Source organism: Orbicella faveolata, unplaced genomic scaffold, assembly GCF_042242905.1.
Source record: "Orbicella faveolata isolate gen_17 unplaced genomic scaffold, um_ofav_v1 contig_25, whole genome shotgun sequence".
Classification (NCBI taxonomy): Eukaryota; Metazoa; Cnidaria; class Anthozoa; order Scleractinia; family Merulinidae; genus Orbicella; species Orbicella faveolata.
Genome location: NW_028301553.1, coordinates 22,323,272 through 22,336,974, shown reverse-complemented (window position 1 = coordinate 22,336,974; position 13,703 = coordinate 22,323,272). Strand labels below are relative to the sequence as shown.

The following is a 13,703-nucleotide window of genomic DNA, read 5'->3' as shown; positions in this document are numbered from 1 at the left end:
GTAACCGCCACTTCTGAAGATGCATGCTGTGGCATGCGAAACGTCAAGAAAATTTTAGATTGTTGTTCCAAACCATGCGTAGTTCATGTGTTATGTTCGTTGTCGCTGTTTGCATTTTATTTCTTGTTAAATTGAAATGGCCAAAGAACAAGAGTGTTCATGCATAAACATTAAACAATTGAATGCCACGTCGCGCGAGAAGGAATCGCTATAAAATATATCCACATCAGCTAGAGAGACTTAAAAGGGCAGAAAAATAGCATTACCTCAAATCACAGCCCATATTTTCTGAAGCTTCCCAAACGGAATGGCGCGAACCATTTGATTTTCCGACTGGAATTTCCGGTTTTCCATGTAAATGGTAAGTACCCCCGGAATCTCACCGGACCTGTCCAGACCTGTCCAGAGGTCGTGGTTCTTGGTGCTGACCAAAAGGAGCGTGGCCTCTGGGTACGAGAATGGGGTCCGATTTTCTGAACATGCGCAGAGAATTCGTTTCGTACTCTCAGCCGATCTCGATCCCAGAGTCTTCGTTCCTTTGACCAGTGGTCGGAAAACGAGAGCTCTGGGAGCAACCATTTCAGGCGTGCGCCATAGATGCAGACTGCGCAGTGAAAGCGGATGGGCAGAATTCGGTTATTTCAAAATGGTTGCTCGAAGAGCTCTCGTTTTCCGACCACTGGTCAAGGGGAACGAAGATTTTGGAAACAAGATTGACTCTCAGCCAATCAGATTTCCCAATTTTGACTATGAGCATGCGTAGAGTGACGGGAAGTCCGTGAATCGCGGACTTTCGGTGTTGGACCTTATCAGAGATCGCGATTCTTGGTGCTGACCAAAAGGAGCGCGGCCTCTGGGGATGAGAATGGGCGGCCGTATAAACCGACCATACCTGCCAACCCCCAGAGTACAAAAACCTGAAGGCGATCCAAAATCCATGCTGGCCATCTTCGCTTCGACTGATGTCAACAGCGTGCGAAAGCCAATTTTGTGCCATGAATTGTCAGGAGCCCATCACTTGGTATCCAGTTAGGATACTCGTTAAATATATATCAATTTGATTGCCCTGTTTTACGTTTTCCGATCGAGAGCAGCTCAAATAAGAGCAACTAATTCCTTTCTTGTTTTATTTTCCTTTTTGAAATCTCGAAAATAACGAAATTAAAATTTAAAAAGAGCCACGGTAGGTAGTTCCCGGGAGATTTGGTGCTCTAACTGGGAGACCGGGAGATTTGATGAAAAGCTTTAGTCCATGGCCAGACCACCTTTCGGTACCAAACCTAAGGACAAAACCTAAATGTTATCAGATGATACTACTGCATAAGTAACAGTTGTTTTCAAATTTGTATAACCTTTCTGAATGAGTAGCTTTGTCTGAGATTTTTTAATTTTAAATTTCCCAAAAAAATGGCTTCAGCATGGAAACGAGGCTCAGTGGAAGCTCCTCTAAATATATGGTCAAGATCGTTTTATCAGTACTTTAGATACTTGAAAAAAAAAAGGAACACATTTCTATTTCTCCTCGAAGTTGTTAGAAATAGAAATTTGTGTCAGGATTACACGAAAAACCAAAGAACAACCAACGGTGTTATTCACATTGCATCATGGGTAAACCCAAGATGGCGGCATTCTTGATAGGGCTGTAGGGCTTATTTGTGATAAAATTTTGCTTGCTTATAGAAACGAGAAATGTTTTCAGGGGATAAATAAACAGTAAACATCTAGATAAACATTTAGAGAAATCAGTTAACTAAATATTAAGCTGATAGTGTCGATTTTTGACAAGAAACTTACAGATTCTCGAAATAGGCATATGATGGCAACAGAAGTCGAAACAACAAAGAAATGAGGCCTAGTGAGTTGCCTAGTGGTAAGGCATCTGACCAATGACCAGGAGACCCGGGTTCGATTCCCGGCTGAACACATTTTCACTCACTTCTTTGTTGTTTCGATTTCTGTTGAATATTTGTCAGAAATCACTGTGAATCGCCTTCCGAAGGGAATAGGTTGGTGATTGAAAGATAAAAATGAGGCAGTTATTTGTAATTATTTCCCTGCTCTACCTATACAATTATTCCATGTTCGGGGGGAAATTTACTGTGAATTCGCTGATCCACTTGGGCGGAGTGACGCGATCCTAACTGCAGAAAATGTGTGATTCTCCTCAGAGCCTGCTACTTAAAGGTCCTTCCAATTCGGCTGAATGGCGGGGTTGGTTCAGTGGCCTAGTGGCAAAGCATCAGACCGGATCTAGTACGCATCTAGTTTACGCATTAATTGTTTGTACCCCACCATTAAATTTACTTTAGTTTCTTCTCCCAATTCACTTAACGTACTAGATCTTACTCTCAATCTGGTGGACGGTTTCATCCAGACCGATATCTACTCCAAACCTACGGATAACCATATTTACCTGCTACGGAATAGTGCACACCCTGCCCATGTTACCAGGGCCATTCCCTATGGAATAGCTACCAGGATCCGAAGGAATTGTTCTACTGATGAGGCATTTAGTGAACGCTCTTCTGAATATAAGGGTTATCTATGTAACCGGGGTTTTAACCCTAATTTGGTTTCACAACAGTTTGAGAAAGCCCAGTCTATTCCTAGACAAAAGCTGCTTCAACCCCAGCCTGAGGAGTCCACACAAATTTTTCCGCTTGTGCTTGATTTCAACCCTCGCTTACCCAGCATTGGTAAAATTATTAGGAAATACAAGCACTTTATTTATGATTTACCATCTCCTGGCAAAATTTTTCCGGTAGGGTCCATCATTCCTGCTTTTCGTAGAACTAAAAACATCAAAGAAATCTTGAGCAGTAAGCCCTCGTGAGCAACATCGCGCGCCTGATAATCAGCGGGGTTACTTTAAATGCACAACCAAATGTGATCTATGTCGCAATTATTTGAAGAAATCCAATTGCTTTACTAGCACTAGCACTAGTAGGGCGTATCCTATTACGCAGATTCTTAATTGTAAATCTAAAAATGTCATCTACTTGGTTACGTGCAAGAAATGCAATGTGCAATATGTTGGTTCCACAAGTGACGAATTTAAAATTCGTTTCCGCAACTTCAAGTCTCTATGATCACCAAAAAACGTACCTGTGAAGTTGCTATTCATTTTAACAAAAAGCCTCATGTTCTGGCAGATTTTGAATTTTTTTAATTATTGAACAGTTGTGTAGCCTTAGTGTCAATAATAATAGTCTTGATGACCGTCTTCTCACAAGAGAGGCCTTTTGGTGTGCTCAACTACGCACCCTCACACCTCATGGACTCAAAAAAGGTGTGAGTTTAATTCCAAGAATAGGAGTCACTACAATTAACACCATCTTGTTGTTGTATTTTATTTTATTTTATTTGCTTTTTAGTGGGCGTTTTATTATTATTATTATTATTATTACGTAATTCTTATGTAATCTTATGTGAAAATTTTTTTATTTCTTTGTTCTCTTTGTAAGTTATTGTTTTGTAACTTATTTAAGGCTTTTTCACTTTTTGTAAATTTTATTCCGAGTATTGATATTCTTAGTGTTGAAGAAGCCCGAATGAGCCAAACGTCCACTTGAATAAAAGACCTCCTACGAGAAAAGTTCGCATCTTCTTCTGTTTATTCAATCTATCTATCTATCTATCTATCTATCTATCTATCTATCTATCTATCTATCTGTCTATCTGTCTATCTGTCTGTCTGTCTATCTGTCTATCTGTCTATCTGTTTATCCGTCTGTCTGTTTGTCTGGCTGTCTGTCTGTCTGACCGGATTCGCAAAAACATAGCCATAGAATTTTACTCGTCACTGATAACCTTGATACAATTCTGTCCTGGAGCTAGCTTTCCACGAGGCTTATCAAAGCTCAAATAACAGCAAATAACTCTCCTGTATGCCTTTTGAGGCCAGGAAAACTGAATTCACCGTCTTTTCGTTGAATCATGAATTATACAATTTAATTAAGAGTGCTTTCAACATGAAATTGGAGTCTAAATCAACACGAACGTACAGATATCAAAACCGCGGCGCAGAGCTAATCTATCGCTTTCTAAAGGCCTGCATCGTCCTAAATGGATTGAGCAAGAGCTTCCTACATCGAGAATCGATTGAACCTCAAATAAACTAGGCCATAGTTAGTAGTAAGCGAACACTCAACATGTTGTCGTTACCTCAATTATCGCCCGGAAGCCACGCAAATAAATTTCTTCCGCACTTAGTTAGCTAAGCCGAGAACGCCTAAAATTGATAAAACAAGGAAATTCTACTCACGATCAGCGCTTGAACTGATGTTCTTCTCTCTGCTCGTGGCCATGTTATGCTCGCAAATAGTAATGTCCCGGATGTACTTCAATTTTGCCGAGCGCGGATTGGCACATCCAGATTTCTTTAGCTACATCAAAGTTCAGAGCAAATGACGCCAACAGCAGCTAGAAATGTCTAGTCCATTGCACGTCTAAGCCCTAAATTGACGTGGCTAAAGATTTTTGCTGTCTAAAGCAAGCACAACATTATCGCCACAGGGCAAACGGCCTACTTTTACGGGACTAAATGTGACCCGTACAGTTTACGCATCTCCTCAGGCCCGCCTCACGTACGATAATGGACGACGCTTACTAGCAAATCGTTAGACTTGGGCCTTCATTGGACTTAATGATGTCCTCGGGCAGACTTCCTTTAAACAACAAGTACAGAACGCTAATCGGTCGCTCCTTGTCAGAGTAACCGCGCGAACTGAATTCAGACGAGTGTAGCCTGGGCTAAACTTAACGCAAATTGAAAAGGGGGTGGTCGATAAATGATGAAAAAAATACCTAACCAAATGAAACATGCGGCAAGGAGTTTCTACATTTCATGCTAGGTAAGATTTACAAGCTGCTGTCATAGCAAGAGCAGAAAAAAAAATGAAAAAAACAAATAAATCAAAAAACACTTGATTCAGTCTTTAACACCGTTTTCATAAATCCAGACATATATTTCAAGGGAACAAGACTGTATGACCCAGAAAGGTCGAAAAACGAGCGTGTCTAATTTCTGTCGATCTTTCTAACGCATTTAGAGTCAAACTAGGGAATTCCCTGAGCAGTTTAGGACATTCTGTGCCAATATATGTCTAAATTTATGAAAACCGTGTTAAAGACTTTGCACCAAAATAGTGGGCATGTTTTAGGGAAATCCGTTAGAAAATGTTCATAAATATGGCCATGAGAGTGCTATCTACCTCGCGTACTCTTAATAGAGTCCATACCATGCCTATACAAGCCTTTGAAGTCGCTGCAAATGAGTCGAACGAGCCAAACAAAGCTAAATTATATTAGAGCTTAAATTGATCATTTGACTCGCCGCGGCACTAATTTAGACAGGCTTAACCTCTGCGATTTCACCTAAATGACCTAACTATGTCTTTACTGTGGGTTAAATTAGCCAATCATGCTAACAAGAGCATGGTAAGCAGTGGAATCGGTTATTTACCTGTATATTTCAGCCAAAAAGTAGCCGTTACGTGACATTTCGTTTCAATATCTGACCGGATTCGCGAAACATAGCCACAGAATTTTACTTGTCACTGATAACCTTGATACAATTCAGACCCTAACCCTGTCACATCGCGGCTCTGGATTACAAGCTCGTCGAAGCTGAATTAAAATGTCTGGGGTCACAGAACTGCCGAAGTCAATCAGCTGCGCGGATGTATGCCGGCAGTGGGGGCTGCCGACGATAAAAGCTCAACAAGACCCAGAAAAAGAACCAATGAAACGAAATCCATTACATGAAATTGTATTTGAGAACCATATCCTCACTCGAGATAATTTGGGGGGCAGAAAACGCAAACTACCCTCAGAAACAAATTGCAACTACAACTTAAGACCCAAGGATGAACCGGAAGTAGACCAAAAGCGTGTTAATACACTGCGTGAAGAGCTTTTCAAATCTAATTACCAACACTTTGTTTGCAAGTTCCTTGAGGAAAGCTGTAGTGCTGGGCCACCAAAAGTGTCATCTGATAAAGAGAACTCGCCCACTCCTACTGCGTCCCCACCGCAGAGATCCGAGGGCTGGTTCCGCGAGCGAATCGGAAAAGTGACATCTTCAAAAGCACCGGCTTCGATTGGGCTACAGGGAAGAGAAGGGTTTGTACAAACGTGGAACTGTATTGTGAACAAAAAAGAAGCACCTAGGAACTTCAGAAATTTTCAAAGAGGGATCAAGTTCGAACCTTCTGCTGTTGAGTGTTTCAGGACTGACAGTGGGGCTGACGTGAAAGAATGTGGGATGTTCTCTCTTGAATCTGACAGACGGCTTGGGGCATCACCAGACAGGACATTCCAGGGGGAGACATGCAGAGAACTGGTGGAGGTAAAGACTGGCATCAGAATTGTTCTTTCTGGGCTGTGTTTACTGAAAGTAAAGACACGTGCTGAAGGATGTACCGAGCCACTGACTGCAGTCACTGGAGCTCATGTGTGCCAGGTGCAGCTACAACAACAGTGTGCTAACAGCAATGCCTGCATACTTCAATCTTTTGTTCCGGAGTCAAATAAATCTAGGTACTTCTTAATACGGAAAAATATTAGTTTTGTTAATTGTTTTCTCCAAGTCTGTAGTGCAATTCTTGACAGCAAGTCCTTAAAAAATATTTGCCATGACAACCATAATGGCAAACTTAAAGTGTTGGAAGGGCAAGTCTCAGAATTTGAGATCTTGGTAACCTTTAGACAATGGGCAACTTCTTTTGCAAAAAGCTGTTGTGAAGTAAAGTTTGTTTCCTAGAGTGTACAGCTCTTAAAGTATAACAGGTCTGCTTTTAACGTGTGAGTGCAATGATTTATTTTTAATTAGGCAATCCATAAAAATTTGGTCAAGGTTGATGTTCTTGACAAATTACCTCCAGGCCATTTTTGAGGTAAATGTCAAACTTTTATTGTAATTAGCACAATTTCTCTGGTAAACAAGTGTGGTCAGCAAGACCTCAATATTAAATTGAGATAATTTATATCATGTGTACCTAAGAGCAGTAATTTATTGATTTATATTTACATATTTATTCATTATTGATAAATTTATGTACAACAGAGAAAATTGTTATTTGATTACGAGTTGCACTCCACAGCATTCCACAATTCTAGATGTTAGATTCAGCACAGAAAATGTGAATAAAAAATCTGCTTGCATTAATTATCACATCAAGGTCTGGCCATTCTAACTTACAGAGGCTGAAATATATTACAATGATGGCAAATTTTAGCCTGGGCTGAAATTTCAACACAGGTGTCTGGCTGAGATTTCAGTTTCAATTGATGCAATTACATGGCGGATTTCAGCCCAGGTTAAAATTCCAGTTCCAGTCAGACACCTTTTTGAAGCCACCATTTTGTTTCATCGAAAAAGCCATCTGTGTGGATGCCCAATTTTGCTCTTTTGGCTTGGGCTGAGATTTAAATACAATTACATGAGACTCAACCCTTTAGCCTGGGCTGAAATCTCCAACACAGTTAGTGAAACAGAGATGGAAATTTCAGCCCAGGGTGGTATAAATCACTTGCAAAAACTCTCTTCTGTCTGCTAAAGAAGATTTGTTCTGAAAGTTGAGCTAAAATCTTATCCTGGCACAACAGAGCTAAAATTTTAGCCTATATAGGTAAAAATTTCACCATGACACCCTTGTGTACAATTTTGCTATCAATACCGTGTGATTTAAATTATACAGTAATCACTTTAATTCAATATTGACCTGCTGTCCAGATTTTTGATTTTTGAAAAAGTATTTGCAAATTCAGTGAAACTGACTGACAAAAGAACTCATTGTTATAACAAATACAGCAGTACACTTGGAGAAAATTTCATTTGCTACCCAAAAGAGGTGTAGGGGAAGGGAGATTTTGTACATGATCAGCTTATAAGCCATCTCTGGCATCTTGTCCATCCCCTCAGGTTAACTAATGAACTTTCCTTTGTAAAGAAATCTCTGAAGTATTGTACATGTATTTTCTCTGTAAAATGAACTCTGGGCCTTTTAAATCAACACCCTAACATTTAATTAATTGAGATCCCAGCAGAATTATTTGAGGTCTGGAATTTATTTGACTTTGGTCTTACACAATTGAATTTCATCAATTTAAGGTGGCTCCCTATGGTTTTACGATCGCGCGAGCGCTGAGGAAGTAATCTGCACGCGCTCAAATAAAACGTCAGTGTTTTTCGATATTTTATTACGTCAACACGAGCAAAACTGAATTTTCTCGCATTTCCTTTGGTGAAATTCCGTAACATTTGGCAGACTGGTAGAAAATATTTTACTTTAGTCGGAGCTCGTTTTTCAGGGAAGTCTATAAGACCAGATTTTTTGCAGCGGTAAAAGACATAAATTTGAAAATATCGAAAAAACTGCCTTCACAACCCCTACTTTTTTCGTGTTTAAAATTCGTATTCCGCTGGAAGCGATGTGATGTAAAACTTTTGGAAGATTTCACCAAAGGAAATTCGTGAAAATCACAAATAAAGCCATAAAAACAGTAAAAAACACTTTTGTTTGGGCATTTATTATTTAAGACTAAATCCCAAAATTTTGACAGAGATGATAGCAAATTACTATTTAATTATTGCTTATTACATGTAATAAGTTTGAGAGGACTAGGTGTGAAAGCGAATGCAAAAACAGCATTCAAAACATAACACTTGTGTGCGCAACGCCATAAATGATTACCCTATGGAGCCACCTTAAGTAGAAACATTGATTAACAAGATTGTGTCCATATGAATTAAGTAAGGGATTCTGTTGCTGACATAAATTTGTGGCTTTGTTTGGTTTTGTTACATTTTGCCTCAAATACAGTCAAATTTATGTAAAATCGGTGAGAAATGAAACTGATTTAAAAAAATTATGAAAGTACCCTTGTTTAATAAATGTTGGCCCCCAAATAAATGCCAGGTTCAAATGAACACTGGGTCTACAAGGCCTTAGCTTTAAATAAATGCTCGCAGCATTTAATCAAGAAAATGCTGTATATAATATGTATAATGCATTGATGTCTTTGCATATTAACCATGTGTGAATTATTGCTTACTGAGAAAGCTTTACCTAAATCTGAATTATTATATTTAGAAGTTAATGTTTGTTTGTAAAATGTACAGTGCTTTAAGGTAACAACATTTACTCTTCTTTCATTTCGACCCATTTCATCCATTAATTCCCCATCATCTCTAATGAGAGGTGGTAAAAAAGCAGTGAGCCAGCAACATACCTTCCACAATTTAGATAGTAGGTGTGAATAGCGAAGAAGGATATTCCATTGCAAGATTCTAAACACCTTAACTCGTATAGCGGCGCTTGTCCACCACTAGCTGCACCGCACAAAATCCATGGATAGACACAACCTATTTCGTACCAAACTTCTTTTGAAACGTCTTCTTTATTGTTGTATCGTATCGTGAAACTAAAAACAATTGATTTACGATATTAGGGCCAAGCAAATAGCTTAAGAAATATTCCAGGTAAATCGGACTTACATTATTGCCGGATCTGGCGAGAGCTGACACCAATAGAACCTTTCCTTCCTTCGATATGACTAACTAATAAGAAGTAATTTCTTTCCTTCGGATCACGAGTGCTTGCGAAAACTGATCAAAGGTCCTTTTTTCCTAAATTATATCGAATTACATAATAGATGTCTAGCGCAACATGCGTTCTGTATGGAAACGTGAGACAACTTAAGAGTCAATGTCAGTAATTTTCAACTGGGGCCGTGCAATAGCGAAAAAACGAAATATCTGAAAAAAAATCTCAAGATAGCCCTTGGTGAACTACTTCTAAAAATATATATTTTACCTCGATCCGATAAATATTTTGGACGTAGGGAGATAATCTTGGTTTCGCAGCTCTCAGACCAGATTTTAGGCGTCTGATACCGAACACCGCTGAGACCTCCTTTGAAAATCAAAACACCTTTTCCACGAAACAGCAAGTAACTTATCAAATAAAGCAGACGATAATACACATTTTGCGTGGCTATTTTCTCAGTTTAAATTAAAACTGAATTTTTGACAAATTTTCCAGTATTTACAATAATTCGAGTGATTTTTCGCTCCACAAAATTCACAAAATTAAGGGCCTAAAATCATTGACTGGTACCTCGCCTTGTAAATCGAGACTTATTTCACATGAAAGAGCACTACTTCTTCTTGCAAAATCCATTTTCAAAACCATGGGCTACTTAAAATAAAATTTTTGAGGTCGAAAAATACACGCACTACTTTCGTGAAATTTGAGCTCTTTGATAATGGCATACCAATGCCGAAAGGTCACACAAACATAACGATATATATTTTCGAAACTCAGCGCTTCAATAATATTTGCTGTCACTCACAAACTAATGTTTTCAAGACTATTCTGCTTGATTGCTATAACTTTTAAGGAAAAATTTGAAAGTTTGCCTGTGTTTTAGAGCTCGAGTCGGAACGTGTAAACGGGTCACGATATGTTTATCAAGGTCAAAGCAAGCTTAATTAAGTAAATCAAATCGGAACATTTATCATTCCGACATTGCTTTCTTAGGGTTAAAATGACAACAGCATCTTCCACACCTCGCATTAGGCTTGAAAAATCTGCCGTCGGATCAGCATTCTCGACGGTTACTGAATTCACTGTCAACGGCAGAAATATGCGTTACAGTCTCTGTTACATGACAACGTTAACAGATACTTTGATTGTACATGTGGGCGCGGATTTTTTTGGTTTCTGTTGTTGTTTCTCGCTTTCTACCCGGCCCTAAATATAATATTATTTATAACTTCAACTTAACGCAATTGAAATGAATTTTTCAAGAACGGAATGAACGTTACAAGAGATGGAATAATTCCGATATTAACAACATCAGTATAGGTTTGTATGAAAACAAAATATAACAAATGGGACTAGTAATATTATCAGAGGATATTTTACATTCCGATAACATCGCAAGCACTCTTAAAAACAGGACCCTACAAGTTCCGAGATAAAAGTAATGTAAGGCGCTTTTCGCCTTGATTGTTGTTCCTCTATGTCCATGTCGAAGTAGCTGCAGATAAGCCTCAGTTGTGCAACACTGAGCTTGGTCAGCTTTTTGCTGCTGTACAAAGAACATATGATCAGCGTGTCAAAGACAATGGGATGCAACAGCTCGCATTGGTGAAGGAAAGCTAAGCGGGCGGAAGAAAAAGCTTCCTGTTCTCGGGACGCCTGGCTATCGTTATCGTCGATGGAGTCATGCCCTGACTGAGCAGTAACTGCGTACTTCAATTTTGCAGCAGTACGTGAAAAGTAGCTCTGAATCTGCTGTGCAGTCAAGAACCCTTCCACGTCGAAGCGCCGCTCACCGTTGTCCCTTCTAGCATAGCGCATGTCCCGTGGCACCTTCTCAGGGTCGGTTTTATGGCCACTCTCCTGTCCAATCTGGAATTTGTTATCGAGGTACTGACACTGATGCTCGTTAAAACGGGTGGCCTTTTTCGTGCCTTTTAGAGCCCAGCCTTGCACCAAGGGACATTCTGAAGAGACTTTAGTGGTGGTCGGGGCAGCTAATGTTGGCTGAATAGTGGAGCCCTTGTGAACTCTCTCAGCGTATGCCAATTTAGCGGTATCTAAAAGGGTACACTTGACACGAGCTTGCACTTCTTGATGAGTAAATGACGCTCCAGGTTGTGGTACTTCTGATAGGTGCGTCTGCATCCCTCAACAGGACATGACAACAGCGAGCTTGCATCCGCCCCTTCGCCATCCTCTTCTGCCTCCTCATCCGTGCATGCATGCAGATTTCAGCAGATTTCAAGTCTGTTTATTTTCATTTATATCCATTGTCATTTCTTTCCTTATTAGGTACTAGTCTTCTCGTTTAAATTTGTTGTAATGCAGCTAACCGTTTTATACTTCCTGATGATGTATGTAGAAGCATACGAAACATTAAGTTCTCAAAACAAGGTTTTTACTACATGCGTTGTTTTGTAATGTTTGTGACCGCAATTTATTTTTACTCAAGTTGAAATGGCCGAAGAATAAGAGTTTCTACGATTAGATCTTTTTTGTTCAGTTGTAGTTGCTACCTTGTAATTGAGACCATGATATACTCTTTCCCTCTCCAATGTTGTATGCTTTCCATACGGCGACACAGTCCTCCAGGTAGAAGAAGTTGTTCAAGCTACTGATTCCCTCCCAGCGGCCTGTCATCTGTTGTGGCTTCTCGAGGACGTCAGTGACTAAGGTTACACGAACACCATTAGTCCCTCCATGAGACAGCATGGCTTCTTTAAAGTCGTGCGCTGTCAGCACATTGTGGCTTTCGTTAATGTATTGTCGCACGTGAGTCTTGATGGTAACGGCTTTCCTATCGCAAGGGCCTTTGCCTCCTTGAGGGTCACTAAAGTCGACCCTTTTGACATGGATTCCAGTTGCTGTCCCCATTAGACGGCATGCTGACAGCATCGCCACACTGTGGTAGCACCCAGCGTTGTCTCGTCTAAGTGCCGCAAATTTTATCTCGGGATGTTTCACTTTCAGTGATCTCAATGTGTGATGAAGAACTCGGACAACAGCATCAGCGTCCTGACTGGACTTTTCTAAAAGGTGGACAAAGGTCTGCTGCTGCAGTTGACCGGCCAACCTCCGAAATAATACGCTGACATGCCACGAGATACCCCTCTTGCCGAACCAGTCAGCTGGAGTCTCCCGGTATCTTTGTGGTAGCCACTTCAGCAGCCCAGTCCTGGGTTATTAGTACCGATAACTCATCCAGACTTTCTAGAGCAGTCGTTCTTGCCTTGTCTTGTTGCAAAGACCGAAGTTGGTGCGCTTTCCAAGACTCTATGGCCTGCACTGCATTCCGGAAAGTATACTGCATGTCATCCCATTCATCTTCCGTCAGTGGGGACGCTACAGCATTTCCAATCTTCTTTAGAGCACCCTTATGCACCTCACACGAAAGGCACCTGTCTTCATGACTGTGGGCACAATCCGATCGAAAAGCTTGGTCTTTGGGGTCGCTTGGGGCGTAACTGCTGCAGTGGTCAGGTGCGGTTGCATGAGTTGAAACATGCACCTGCAGTAAGAGGGTATGCCAGTGTATGTTATTAACAAATTACGGCATCGTCATGGCATCACGCAAAGATCAACGGAAAGCATAAACTTATAATAACGATACATACAAGATAAAAAAAAATAACCTCCTTACTGACTGACTGACTGGCTGGCTGGCTGGCTGACTGGCTGAGAAACCAGCTCAATAAACCCTACATTTCTTAGCTTTTGAATATTTTGGAAGTTGCTTTCCATTATATACCCCTCTCCCTCTGCACCACAAGCGGAATCCTTGACCGTTGTGTTCAAGGCAGGGTTAAACTCATCTACATGTCTATCGTGATAATGCCTGCGCATATTTTTCTACGCCAAACTATCTCATACAAATAACAACACACTTTCGAAATATTTTTTCTAAAAGTTTGGTCAGGGACTATAAGGCTATAATATCGCCCTCCTCCATACCTTATAATCGCCTTTGATGTACTGCTTTGCTTCCTTCAGCACCTTCTGCAAGAGGCTTACCCATACCCTGTCGTCATTACTCAGCTTTAGTACTATTTCAATCAGTTCGTCGAAAGCCTTCCCGCCGTCTGCCGCTATGTAATCGTGCCCCTGAAGTGATTTTCGTACCGTTGCAGCACAAGAGGACAAAACACGCAGCAT

At 40.4% G+C, this 13,703-nt stretch overlaps 2 protein-coding genes and 1 pseudogene across 2 annotated transcripts; 1 reads left to right on the top strand and 2 right to left on the bottom strand.

Annotated features, from left to right (window-relative positions):
* The first annotated feature begins 1,619 nt into the window (after positions 1-1,619).
* LOC149109473 (uncharacterized) lies at positions 1,620-3,169 on the top strand (annotated as a pseudogene).
* A 7,674-nt stretch (positions 3,170-10,843) lies between these two features.
* On the bottom strand, positions 10,844-11,711 carry LOC149109472 (uncharacterized). Its single transcript, XM_089294401.1, has 2 exons — positions 11,705-11,711; positions 10,844-11,608 (listed from the first exon to the last, which is right to left on the bottom strand). Exons 1-2 carry the CDS (start codon positions 11,709-11,711, stop codon positions 10,956-10,958), a joined length of 660 nt encoding a protein of 219 aa, XP_089150527.1. The 3' UTR covers positions 10,844-10,955.
* Positions 11,712-11,791: 80 nt separating this feature from the next.
* Positions 11,792-13,703, bottom strand: LOC149109471 (uncharacterized). Its single transcript, XM_089294636.1, has 3 exons — positions 13,503-13,703; positions 12,857-13,059; positions 11,792-12,726 (listed from the first exon to the last, which is right to left on the bottom strand). The coding sequence occupies exons 1-3, from the start codon at positions 13,701-13,703 to the stop codon at positions 12,051-12,053; spliced, it is 1,080 nt and encodes a 359-aa protein (XP_089150762.1). The 3' UTR covers positions 11,792-12,050.